General features: G+C 43.8%; 1 protein-coding gene across 1 annotated transcript in view; it reads left to right on the forward strand.

Annotated features, from left to right (window-relative positions):
- Window positions 1-14,201, forward strand: part of DNAJC1 (DnaJ heat shock protein family (Hsp40) member C1) — a 155,066-nt gene that overhangs the window by 61,191 nt on the left and 79,674 nt on the right. Inside the window, exons 4-6 of the mRNA XM_039331612.1 lie at window positions 2,356-2,521; window positions 3,733-3,827; window positions 4,997-5,090. Of these exons, the coding sequence (XP_039187546.1) occupies window positions 2,356-2,521; window positions 3,733-3,827; window positions 4,997-5,090 (355 nt within the window). The remainder of the gene's footprint in view (window positions 1-2,355; window positions 2,522-3,732; window positions 3,828-4,996; window positions 5,091-14,201) is intronic.

Here is a 14,201-nt window from a genome sequence, read left to right on the forward strand (position 1 = left end):
TAGTAAAGGTATTGGCTAAAGACTTCAAATGAATTTATAAAGCTATATTTTATTTTGTTTTTCTTAATTGTATAGATAGCAACTAACATAAGGCAGTTTTATAATATATATTCTGTTAATTATTTAACTGTAGAAATAAAATGCATTTTGCTTTGAGGAACAGTATGACCTGGGTATTCAATCAAAATTTGATTTGATTTTTTAAAATAAAAATATAATTTAAAAGTTTGACTTTCTCTGTTAAGATATCTCTAAGGTATCAATTTAATAACTGTCAAAGTAGCTACTGCAGTTGTTGCATTTAAATTGATTTACATGTCAAGACTGGCAGTTTAGCAGCTGCACTATTATTCCTGGATCGGTCAATTTACTTGAGAAAAACCTACTACTGAGTCCTACTGACCTGCATGACAATATAGGCCCTATTGCTATTCCTGTAATTAGGCCTGCGACTAACTCAGAATATTTTTAATTAAAATATTTTGGTCAATGTGTTGCACCAAATTAGTCCTTTAGTGCAGATTTAATACTGGAAATAGTGTGATTAGAATATTCAATGAGCTGTGTTCTATTTAGGATTAATTTGAGCATACAATATGTCTCCATTTGAACTCTTTTCAATAATAGACTTGTCTGTTTTTTTCAGAGAAAGTTATTTTTATGCACGTAAGAAATTAATATTGTCTAGCAGATATTTAAATCATTCATCTTAAAACACTAGCAAGAGTAAATATAAGAAATTATCCAAATTATTTTTTTATGAAGCAGAAGAAATGGACCTAAAGATGGAGGAGATAGGAGAAGGGAAATACGGACTGCCATATACAAATTATTACTACCTATAACAATGAAAATACAAAAGACTCCCTTAAATACACCTGATGACAAGGAAGAAGATTTTAGAAAATGAAACAAAAAGCGGGCAGGGGAAATGTTTAGGGAATATGGAAGGACGGAATTTCCCCCCCAAAAATACTCTACCTAAATTGTCTTCCTCATGCCAAGCAGATTTCACAAAAATAGAAAGAAAATTTTGGGGCGATTTAATTGCCTTGGCCTGGAAAACTACTTGGCAAAAAAAGAAAGCGAGAGTTAGATTTAAAAAACAGAGAATTTGATCTATGGGGGGGGGCTCTTTCTGTTTAATATACCTGTTTGAATATGATTAAAAGAATGGATGGCTCTTAGATATAACTAGATTTTTATAATGGAAGATATAATTTAGAATTAAAATTAAAAAAAATTGTTCTTTTGATATGGGAAATTTGAAAATAAGAGGAAGATTGGTATGAATAATTTTTTAGGGCTGTATAAATGTAAATAATATTGAGAAAATCATAAATGACAAAGATACTTTAAATATTGATGGGAAATCAAACTTTAATAAGAGCATGAAAAACAGGATATTGACTTATGAATTGATATTATTGTTATTTGTATTATAATGTTAGTAAAATATGATGAAGATGTCTATATCTAATTTTGTATACATCAATAGTACCAGGAATTGTAATTGTCTAATGAGGGGAAAATGAAAAAAATATGGGGAAGAAAGGAGGATCAGGGAAAAAATACTGGATTGTGCAGTACTGAATAGGTTTATATTGAAGAAATTAATATTAAATATGTAAACTGAGACAACATGTTGTTTACTAAGCTCTAAAGATTGTAATTTTAACAAATTTAATAAAACTTATATAAAAAAGAAATTATCCAAATTATTTTTTAATGTGAAATAATGCAAATTCAACCTTTAAAATGAAAATTCTTATTAGGCTAAAATTATTCTTTTTACATTTTTAAAAAGACAGTTTGTTATTTTTGTAAATGTTCACATTTAAATTACTAGTCATTCCTAAGTTAGTTTCCACATCAAAGTTTTATAAAACTAAATATTTTGGACAATTGGTTGCTTCTACATATGGCTATAAATAAGGAATTATAGCCAATAAATGATTTTGGCGGTCTTTGCCTTTCCACTTACAATTGTCCTTTTGTAATTCTTTTATTCTCAGAACATGACCCTTGTTTGGCAGGGAGGCTGAACAAATGTGGTTTATTTTTGAGAAAAAACACTTCTCCAGTGAATCAATTGGGGGAGCTGGAAGAACAGTAGAGTCACCATTTTTAAACCTAGTTAGTGGTAAACATTTCCATAGCAGTCTGGTTCGAAATTTTATCCTAGGAACCCAGATTAAATGTTGACAAGCTATATAATTGTAAGAGTTTGCTGTTAAAAACAAAACAGGTGATGAGTGAAACAAAATAGCCATATCTGTCTCATTAAAAAAGAAGGAAATAGGTTAATTTTAAATGCATTATTGAGAGCTTGTTTGCTTGTTTTTACTGCCCTAGGTATGATGATATCCTGATCAATGGGCTACCAGATTGGCGACAGCCTGTATTTTATTACAGACGAGTGAGGAAAATGAGCAATGAAGAGTTGGCATTACTTCTGTTCATTATCCTCACAGTAGGACATTATGCCGTGGTTTGGTCTATCTACCTGGAAAAACAACTGGTAAGAAGCTTACTCTAAAATCATCAAGAATTGCTCAGCATTTCTGAATTAAGCATTAATGTTTCATTATTAACACTGTTAGTAGTTAATCTGTTGGGAGGCAAACAGAGAAACAGGTAGCTTTAATCTGGAAATGGGAGATGGAACAGTGAGGGTTGGAAGAGACAGCAGAGAGGGCTATAAATGAAATACTCCATTAGTATAGTGGAGGACATTGATGATAGAACAGTGTTGAAAATTAGATTCTGCTCTCTGTCCAGTCAGCTTCAGCCTGTCTTTGTTGTTTATTGGTTCAAGTGGCAAAATGTATTGGCACAGCTCAGGAATCTTGATCATGCTCTATCTTTTGTACATGCAGTAATACAGGCCGTTGTCTGAATTAGCCTTTTAGATTGCATGCTGACAAAAATAGTCCTAAAAGAAAAAGAAAAAAAAGTATTTTCTTCCTCCCTCTAGAAGTTTTTTAAATTAAGATCATTTTGAAGTACATAAATATTTTAGGTTTTGTTCTAATATCAAGATCTGATGATCTCAGAGGAAGGAGAGTTGAGAAACCAATTCAAGCTAAATTCCCTTCCTTGATATTTAGTTTACGTTTTTCCTTTTTTTTCCTTTCCTTTTTTAAACGCTGGTTCCTTCCTGACTATCAGAAAACAAAAGAACATCCTTATTTATGTATGAATTTGGTTTTGCATTTTCAGCACTCTTCAGGATTTAAGCCATCTATATTTTAAAAATATTTTTAGAGCCACATTATTACAATTTTGAATGAGAAGAATAAGTTAAAGCTGTAAAAAAGGGACAGTTTGATTAATGTGAATGTAACATACCTGACTGTTGGGGTTCATATGTGTTTAAGGAAGTCTTACCCAAACTTGGGTAAATTACCCAAAATTGGATAAAAGTGATTTGGGGGAGGGGTTAATGATACATGAACCCATTATCCACTTGCAACAGGGAATTTTAATTTACTTTTTTATCTACTTTGGGTATTTACTTTGGGTAAAAAGGACTTTCTGAAAAGCAACTTTGGGTAATGAAGAAAAAAGTTTGGGAAGCAGTGTTTTAAAGAATGACTATCATGGCAACACTTACTGTTAATGATTTCTTTAAAATAATTAGTAGCCCCTGTCCTGTTTAATTTTTACTTTTATTTGCAGAGTTTTCCTAAATTGTGGAACTCTTCTTTCTTTTCTTCTTTTCTTGCTTAGGATGAGTTGCTTAGTAGAAAAAAGAAGGAGAAGAAGAAAAGATCTGGAGGAAAGAATAATGATGAAGTAAAACTTGGTGTAGAGAAGAGTGAAAGGTGGGAACTTAGAAAATTATTCTGGAAGAACTGCTCCTTCCATAGAAGGGACACAAATAGTTTTTGACATACCAGACACTGAAAATAAGATTTTGAAATGTTTTTGTATTTCTTGAAATGAATCTTTGAAGAGTTACATTTTATTTTTAAAAATGTACTGAAGTTATAAATGATAATTTATAGAAATGAATTGTTAAAGTATAGAGGAAATGAATGCACATTTTGGAAGCGTTTTCATGCAACACAGAATTCTATATAGAACTTCTTTAATAAGAAACCAATAATTTCAGTTTTCTTTTAATTTCAGGAGAAGAATTAAAGAAAGGCTGATACTCATTGGCATTACATAATACCTGATCCTTGCTATGGTCTTTATTTACACAATGTACCTGTCATTACTTTAGTCTGATTTTGTTTGGCACAGTTTGGCTTTAAAAGTAAAAGATTAGTAAAATGTTGTACTCAGTAGTGGAATTCAAATATGTGAACAACCGGTTGTTTGTGTGGATGCCATTTCCGGAAGTCCATTCTAGGCCCGGGCAACAAAAAATTAGCTATCGGTTCTACAAAAGTGGTGCGAACCAGCTGAATCCCACCACTGGTTATACTTCTTTCTTCATTTTTGGAGCTAGCAAACCATGGGGGAAGAAATAGTGATAATCAGAATGCTCCAGAAGATACCATCTTTTCTTTTGTTGAATTATAGAAAGAAATAAAAGCCTTAAATAATTCACACAGCAGGAACATGAACTGAATCAATGCAGGATAAGAGAGCAGAAACCAATCTTCCATCTTCCTTTCTTATGACATCAATGCTTCAGTGAATGGCAAAAGACATTAATTTTTATGTATTGGCTTGCTTATAGTACAGTTTCATAACTGGCTGTCAATGCTTGAAACTGGTTTGGTGGTGCTTAATCTCCCTCCCTCCCTCCCTCCCTCCCCATTTGCAACCATCAGAAAAAGCTGAAGATTTTATTTGGAGAGATAGAAACAAGCCTAGTGTGCAAAAACAATCTTAGAGATATCTGACTTAATAGTTACACACTGAATGAAACTACTTACATATTCCCATGATAGGCTATTATTTACTTTGAATCTTTATTATTCCTAGTTGGCTGCAAAAGAACCACTAGTAATTTCTGTTTTTTTAAATGTGTTTTTTGTAGACTGGTGGAAAAACCACAGTGGCGGGACCTACTTCCATGTAAAGTGGGAATATGGTTCTACACAATGGTAAAAGCATTGCCTCAATTATTTCAGGTAATAATGAAATACCCTATTGCTTCTGTTTTTGTGTATTTTTGTTTTTCTAAGTTGTCCCCATTTTTATGCTCATTGCTTGTTGACTGAAGAAATGTTTTGATGTTGCAAAACATGGAAGGTCAGTCATTCCTATATTTATAAATATGGAGGTATTGAGAGTTCTGCTAAATAAGTGGGAAATAAGACAAAACTATCAAAATTAAATCTAAGTAAATGAATTTAATAATTATTTTGGCATTTTTGCCTCTCTTATTTATTTAAATTATTTCAAGGATCTTTAAATGCTTAAAGCTGTACTATTTGGAGAACAGTGGCACAGCCTCAGAAGCCCTTCTAAAAGCAGCACATGCTATTTGGAGAAAGGTGCAGATGGCCTCCAGAAGAAGGCCTGGTGTAGCAAGCAACTACTTCACATAGGTCCAGGTCAGGCATGCCTCAGCAGCAGGAAAATCAATTGGGTGTGACAGGCCTATGGAGCACAGGGTAATGCGAGACTTTGTGTTGTGGTGCTATAGTGGCTGGCTACATGCAGAGCTTGAGATGACACTCCTTGGCAGCAATGTTGAGGGTAAAATAGAGGCCTTGGGTACAGGGAAAGCTGGCTAAGATTGCTAAAAGCCCCAGGCCTATACTTCAGCCCCAGCTGAGGAGTATTGCTGTACAGGGTGGCCAACAGGACAGAGATCTGTGTGTATATGGAGGGGGTGTGTGGATAGATAGACAGCTGGGAAAGTTGACAACTTCGGTTGTCATTGTATGCTGACTGCCAGGCATCCAAATTTTGGCCAGACGTCTGGGAGCCATAACTTTGAGGACTGGACATAAGTACCATTTATTCAGCATCTCCATAAATTGGAACAGTTGCTGAATGAATGGTCATTAGGCAAAGACTATAAAAAAATCATCCAGATCATACTTTTGATTTATCACTTACATTTCCTATAATTTTAAACTTTATCCAGCTTTTTTTGTATATCCAATAAAGCGTCCCACAATACTCAACAGTCATAGTCTTGTTGAGAATTGTGGAACTGAAGTCCACAAACAGGGGGATGCCTAGGCTGGGGAGCTTCTCTGCTAAGTTGACTTCTAAACTTCTAATATTTGACAAAGCAAACTTTTGCTGGACATCTTAAAAACAAAGCAAGATTTCCTTACTGAACATGATGTCCAGATGTGCTGGGATGGGAACTCTCAGCCATGATGGATGAGAATTATGGAACTGGAATGCCAAAAGATTAGAAAAGCAAAAGCTGGATTATTTCTATAATTATTTCTATTTCCATCCTCTAGGAACAGGGTCTCTACAGCTATTCCAAATTTGTTATGAACTGGCCTTCCTATTAAAATGGAAAGGAGGAGACTGAGGTCCACCTGAAGCGGCGTGCTGAGAAATTTGCGGATTTTCTGGAAGACAAAATTGCTTGACTTTGTTCCCTGATAGATGCCAGCATGGTTGCTGGTCCGGGGGAGGCCCCTGGGGCAGGTTCTTGCCCTATTATTTGGGTACAGTTTGACCCCATTGCTCCTGAGGAAGTGGACAGGATCCTAGGAAATATGCACGCAAGCACCTGTGTTTTAGACCCATGTCCCTCCTGGCTTGTGAAAGCTTCCCGGGAGGTGACATGCAGGTGGATTTTGGCAATGATTAATGCTTTCTTACAGGAGAGGTAGTGCCCCAGCACTTTAAGGAGACTGTGGTCCACCCTCTTCTCAAGAGGCCATCACTAGATTCCACCCTGTTGGATAATTTCCGATCTATGTTCAGTCTTCCTTTTTTGGGGAAGGTTGTTGTGAAGGTGGTTGCATGGCAGCTCCAGAGATTTCTGGATGAAATGGATTATCTATAGCAGTGGTTCTCAACCTTTTTAATGCCACGACCCCCAACCGGTCATAAGTCGAGGACTAAACCGGTCGTAAGTCTAGGACTACCCAACCAGTCATAAGTCGAGGACTTTCCCTGCCCGGGAGCGCTGCACATGCGTGGTGCTGCCCCCTGCGCTGGCCGAGGCATAGCTGGCAAACGGCAGAGAAGGAGCAGGGCGACCACCGGCTGGGCCACCAGCTGGCCCAGCTCAAGGGAGGTAAGGCACCCACCGGAAAAGGGAAAAATGGCGGACAGCCTTGCTTGGCGACCCCCGTGAAATGGTCGATCGACCCCAAATAGGGTCACGACCCATAGATTGAGAACCGCTGATCTATAGACTCCTACCAGTCAGGATTCAGACCTGGATATGGGGCAGAAACGGCATTGGTCACGCTTTTGATGATCTCTGCCGGGAGCAGGGTTGGGGGCAGTACATGCATCCTTGAAGACATCTCAGTGGCTTTTGATACCATTGACCATGGTATTCTTCTGGAGCAGCTTCTGGGGTTGAGAATAGAGGTCTTTATGTTATTCTGGTTCACTTCCTTCCTCTGTAGCCACTCTTACTAAGTGCTAATAGGTGGTAAGAGATCCAGCCCTCGCCCATTGTTTTGCAGGGTCCTGCAGGGCTTGATACTCTCTCTACTTCTATTCAACATTTACATGAAACTGTTGGGTAAGATCATTGGTCACCATGGACTGAAATATCATCAATATGCTGATGATACTAAGCTATATATCTCAACCCATGGTGGGCTAAGTGATATCATGACCTCTCTCTCGTAGTGCCTTTAAGGGGCAAATGTCTATTTTTAAAACTGACTTCGGCCTGGACGATCAAAGCCACAACTTCATCCTTTTTCTTCGCCAGGGCATCAATCATGTGGCTTCAGGAGCTGTAAGCAATCGTTCCACTGGATCAGGTTCGAACACACCAGACCCTGGGAAAGCTAGTGACCGCATCAGAGTATGTGGCAGATGCTTCTCTGCATTCCACCAGGTACTCTGCCAGATCCATTGCGGCCACGGTTGCCTTTCGTAGGCTTCTTTGGTTGAAATAGTGGAAAACTGATTTGAAGTCAAAGTGGCGCTTGTCCACGTCCAAATATAGTGGTACACAGTTGTTTGGATCGATCCTGGAATCTCACATTATTGAGGGCAAGGATAAACGCAACATACTCGTTCATCCTTCCAAACGGTCCAATAGGCGGCCCCAACAGGAGTTTCCTAGGCAGGCCTTCTGCCCCAGTGTTTCCTGGGAATGGAGACAGCCCTTTCGGGTGGGGCAGTCCTGGGATTGGTCAAGAGGCTCACAATCTTTCCCTTCCAGGCAGGGAAAGGACCGCCAGAACATTGGAGCCAAAGGCCAGTTCCAATCTAAGCGTCCCTTCAGGGGATCAGGCGGTCGCCTGTACAGGCGGTCCAAGTGACACCAGGGAGGGCTCTCCCATCGGGGGTCGTCTGGAGCGGTTCAGCGACGTCTGGGAAAGGACCACCTCCCACTGTTGGGTACGGGAGACTGTCAAGTATGGTCTCACCCTGGAGTTCTACTCTCACCCCCCAAACCACTTTATAAGGTGCCCGATATCACGAAATGCAACCAAGGCAAACTTGGTAGCTACGGCCATCTCCCATCTGGAAGAAATCCAAGCCATAGAACCTGTACCAAGGGGTCAGGAAGGAAAGGGGTTCCACTCCATTCTGTTTGTGGTCCCCAAGGCCTCAGGAGGATGGAGGGCAATACTGGACTTAAAGGGTCTGAATCACTTCTTGACCTACAGAAGGTTCAAGATGTAGACCCTAAAGTCCATACTCGCCAGTATCAGAAAAGGGGATTTCCTCTCATCCATAGACCTCACAGAGGCGTACCTACATATCCCCATACACCCAGAACATCGCAAGTTCCTCAGATTCTGCTATGCACACCGGCATTACCAATATAGAGCCCTTCCCTTCGGTCTATCCTCAGCTCCAAGGGTTTTCACAAAGGTTTTGGCAATCTTGGCGGCTCACCTCAGGCTGATACCAGTTCGGGTGCAGTGCTATCTAGACGACATTCTTGTCCAGTCCAGTTCCCTTCAGTCGGCCCAGTCAGATCTACAGATCACGATACACACTCTTCAGATGCATGGGTTCTCAGTGAACTTCAAGAAGAGCCACACTATCCCCACAAAACGACTTCTGTACCTTGGGGCAGTCATAGACTCTGTGCAGGGTTTATCTTTCCCAGGAACGTCGGGTCAGCATCCGAAAGCTGGTACATCAGATTCGGAGGGACAAAACAGTACCCCTGGTACAACTGTCCAAACTCCTGGGAAAGATGGTATCTTGCATGGGCATCGTTCCATGGGCCAGACTCCATTCAAGACTCCTACAATGGTTCCTCCTTCCCTCCCAGAAACAGAACCTCAGTGCATCCAACAGGAGGGTCAGAGTCCCCACCATACCTTGTTATCACTCCTATGGTGGACCTCATCCGCGATGACCAAGGGGACCATCTTCAAGGAGCCCCTCAGGCTCACCCTAACCACAGACGCCAGTCTATTCGGTTGGGGTGCCCATCTTCAAACTCATCTGGCCCAGGGGTAGTGGTCCCGATCGGACCTAGCCCACAATATAAATTGGCTCGAACTCAGGGCTATACACCTAACACTCCTACAGTTCTCCTCCCTGATGAAGAGACAACATATCCTCATCCTGACGGACAATGTGGCAGCCAAAGCTCATGTCAACAAACGGGGAGGGACCCGGTCCTGGGCGCTCATGCAGGAGGCCCTGGATCTGGGCCTGTGGGCAGAGTCCAACTTGAGGTCCATCAGGGCAGAACACATTTCAGGGGAGGCAAATTGACAAGCAGATTCCCTGAGCAGGGCCACGGTGGACCACTCAGAATGGCGACTGGATCCGACCCTGCTCAGGGACATCTCAATGAGGTTTGGGCGTCCTCATCTGGATCTGTTTGCCTCCACGTCGAACACTCAATTTTCCAGGTTCTTTTCCAGATTCCCGGCACGGAGAGCAGAGGGAATGGATGCCCTCCAATGCCAGTGGCCGGCACACCTGCTTTATGCCTTCCCTCCCCTTCTGTTGTTACCGGCAACTATCCACAAGATGATCCAGGAAAGAGCGGAGGTAATCTTAATTGCTCCACATTGGCCAAGACGTCCGTGGTTTGCCGACCTTGTGGATCTCTCACTATCACCACCATGGAGGATTCCCCCAGACCGAGTGGCTCTCGGTCAAGGGAACCTTCAACATCCCGATCCTAGTGGCTCCAGCTGGCCGCCTGGCACTTGAGTGGGAAGCTTTAGCTAAACAATCCTATTCGTCCGGGGTGATCTCAATGATTCAAGCCTCGAGACGCCCTTCGACTAATAGGATCTATGATGCCACGTGGAGAAACTTCTGCACATGGTGCACCAAACAAAACCTCAACCAGTTTTCGGTTATGATTCCCAATATCCTAGATTATCTGTTGGAGTGTTTGAACCGGGGCTTATCACCCAGTACCATTCGCAGGCAGATCGCGGCTCTTTCAATGGTCCTCTCCTGCGACAATTTGAATCCATTGTCGCAACATTCGGCGGTTAGGGCCTTTCTAAAGGGGGCGGTCAATACCAGGCCACCCGTGGTACACCGCTATCCGTCTTGGGATCTACCCAAGGTGTTGCAGGCTTTGACTTCTCCTCCTTTCGAACCTCTCAGTTCTTGTTCTCTTCACTTTCTGTCCTTAAAGGTGCGTTCCTGGTAGCTATAACATCGGCTAGGCGAATATCGGAATTGGCCGCACTTTCAGTTAGGGACAATTTGTGTACCTTTTTCGAGGATAGGGTGGTCCTCAGATTGGATCCTGCCTTCATTCCAAAAGTTAATACCTCGTTTCACAGGTCCCAGGAACTAATTCTTCCCAACTTTTGTCCGAATCCCTCACATAGACTGGAACGACAGTGGCATAAATTGGATGTGCGCAGGGCCCTGCATCACTATGTTAAGTGAACCTCGGCATTTCGCAAGTCGGTGGCCCTGTTCGTGTCCTTTCAACCCTCTGTCATGGGTCGGAAGGTCTCATCTTCCACCGTAGGTAGGTGGATAAGGGCATGCATTGCTCGGGCTTATATTTCCTAGTCACTTCCAGTTCCCATGCGCATTACTGCTCACTCGTCGCGCAGTGCAGCTGCATCTGCTGCTTGGTCCAAGCAGGCATCGGTTGAGGAGATTTGTAGGGCTGCGACATGGTCACCCCCTTCCGCATTTGTTAGGCATTATAATATAGATAGTTTTGAAGAGGCGGACACTGCGTTTGGCAGGCGAGTCCTGCAACAGGTTGTTTCTTCTCAGGGGACACAAGCCTAGACTTCCCACCCCGTGGGGACACGAGCGGCTTTGGTATGTCCCATCCAGTGGATTCTATACTCACCATGCTGGAGAAGGGGCATTGTCTCACCTGAACGCCTTTTCTCAGCATGATGATGTAGAATCCACACCCTCCCATTATGGTAGTCTAGGCAGGTGTCGCCCCCCCCCCAAAATTGGAGCCATTGCGCAGGACTTCGTCAGTGATGCTTTGCCTCATCAAAATTGGGAGGACACACCCAGAGGGAGGTGTGGCCAAAGTTCTGACCTAGTCTCTTTCTGAGCAGGAGGGCTGAAACTACCCATCCAGTGGATTCTACATCATCATGCTGAGAAAAGGCGTTCAGGTAAGACAATGCCCCTTCTCCAGAGCGCAGAGGCAGGACAGAACAGAGATGGATCATTTGGCGGCCCCGGATTTTGATCTCCCTTTAGGTCTCTTGACCTCGGCTCAGGGCGTGTGGTTCTTGGCGGACGCCTTCATCACTCATTGTTCCCCTCCAGCAACAGTTCATAACACAACTGCCAGCCTACCCACAGTTCGAGGACAGGAATCCTCACGCTCGATCTCTGAGGCCACCTTCACCCCAATGGCATTTGGACTCAGGGAGCCAGAACTCAGAGACATCTTCTCCGATGGCCGCCTTGAGGCCCTGCTCTCTAAAGTAGTAGACTGGGCACTCGCGGCACGGTCTTATCAACTGCCCGGACAGGAGGCTTCTATCTCTGTTATTCTGCCTTATATACTTCCAGCTGGGATTCTCCTATATCAGGAACCCACGTCTTCTGCCCATTCCTTAATTAGTGGCTACTCGTCCCCGATGGGAGGTGATCAGCTGGATTTCCACTTGTCAGAGGAGGAAGAGCTTCCCCCTAACCCCTCCCTGTCAGGAGGCCTTTTCAATCTGGCCTTATTCCTTCCCTTACTTCGCAAAGCCACCATGACAGCCAACATAGGGTCCGATCAGTTCCCTCAGCCGCAATCCACATCCGAGGTGAGCCCAAACCTGGTCTTCTTCGAGACCGTGGCAGCCCAGCATCATGTTCCCTGTCCTTCCATTTTTCTTAAAGGGGTTAAGAAGCAATGGGTTTCCCCATCATCTTTCCCCTCCATAGGTGCAACAGATAAAAAGATATTTAGCACCTCTACAGACCTAACTGAGGCTCTGGAGGTACCAAAGGTGGATGAAGCCTGGACCCATCTCGTGTCCCAGACTGCGGTTTCTGGGGACATGGCTGAGGCGCTCAAAGCAGAGGATAGGAAATGGGACTTAACCTTCCGAAAGACCCATCAATCGGCCGTGTGGGAAATTAAAACGGCCACTTGCACGTCCTTTTTTGTCCAAACCACTCTTGGAGCCAGACTCCCTCCCAAGGACATTCGGACCCATCAGGACCTAAGCAAAATGGTTGCAGCGACGGAATATGCGTCAGACGCAACTCTACAGTCGGCAAACTTTGCTTCGAGGGCCCTAGCTTCCAACATTACAACCAGGAGGATGCTGTGGCTCAAGCACTGGCAGGCTGATGCCAAGGCCAAATGGTGCCTTGCAACTGCCCCCTACCAAGGCAACCACCTCTTTGGGGAGGCCCTGAATCCGTACCTTGTGGAAAACAAGGACAAGCGGAAGGTCATGGCTCATCTCACCAAATGGTCTGACAAGCATGCCACTCCTTATTCCTCTAGGCAGTCCTTTCGGCCAGCTTTGGGTTCAGCAGCCACCCAACCCTCCCATCCTTCATGTCCAGACAAGACCGCCCATATGACCGTCCATCTGACAGGGCAGGCTTTCAGCCCAGACAGCAGAATCAAAACAAACGGCCATTTCAAGGGACAGGATGTTCCTTCAGGCGGTCCAAGTGACTCTCGTGTCACCCTCCCCATAGGGGGCAGGCTGGCCCATTTCTTCCATCAGTGGGAGTTTACAACCATGGACAGCTGGGTACTACAGACCATCCAACACGGCCTGTCCCTCGACTTTCTGTCCAGTCCTCCGGGTCATTTCATCACCTGCCCCACATCTCAGGACCCAATCAAGCGGGGGCTTATGCAGGAGGCCATTCATCATCTTTTGGAAATACAGGCCATAGAACCGGTACTGCCAGATTACAAGGGAAGGGGATTCTACTCCATCCTCTTTGTGAGTCCCGAGATCTCGGGGGGGGGGGGTAGAGGGCAATTCTAGCCCTCAAGAGTCTGAATTATTATATTGCATACAAAAAATTCAAGATGCAATCACTCTAGTCCATCCTGGGAGGCATTAGATAGGGAGACTTCCTGGCGTCAGTAGACCTCACGGAAGCATATCTCCACATCCCCATCCTTCCAGATCTCCGGCAGTTCCTCAGGTTCTGTTACAGGTGCCATCACTTTCAATACAAGGCCCTCCCATTCGGCCTCTCCTCGGCGCCCAGGGTGTTCACCAAGATCCTGGCTGTGCTGGCCGCCCATCTACGGAAGGTACCGGTATGCATCCAGTACTACCTGGACAACATCTTGATCCAAGCGTCATCCTTCCGGGCGGCCCAGTCAGACCTGGAATTAACGATTCAAGTCCTCCAATAGCATGGGTTCTCAGTGAACTTCCGGAAAAGGCAGACGGTTCCCTCATCCAGACTTCTGCACCTGGGAGCCATCATAGACACCACAAACGGTATGGTCTATCTTTCCCAGGAGCAGTTGGACAGCATCAGGGACCTAGCTCGCTGAGTGTACAAAGGCCGCACCATTTCACTGGTCTTAATCTCTCAACTACTAAGGAAAATGGTCTCCTGCATAGCCATAGTTCCCTGGGCCAGACTCCACTTGCGGGAGCTCCAATGGTTCCTTCTACCGTTCCAGCGGCTGAACTCCAGTGCATCCAGCTGGCAAGTGAGGCTCCCGGTCC

The sequence above is a fragment of the Crotalus tigris genome, unplaced genomic scaffold (genome assembly GCF_016545835.1).
Source record: "Crotalus tigris isolate CLP2741 ecotype Arizona unplaced genomic scaffold, ASM1654583v1 scf7180000024437.13266115, whole genome shotgun sequence".
Lineage (NCBI taxonomy): Eukaryota > Metazoa > Chordata > Lepidosauria > Squamata > Viperidae > Crotalus > Crotalus tigris.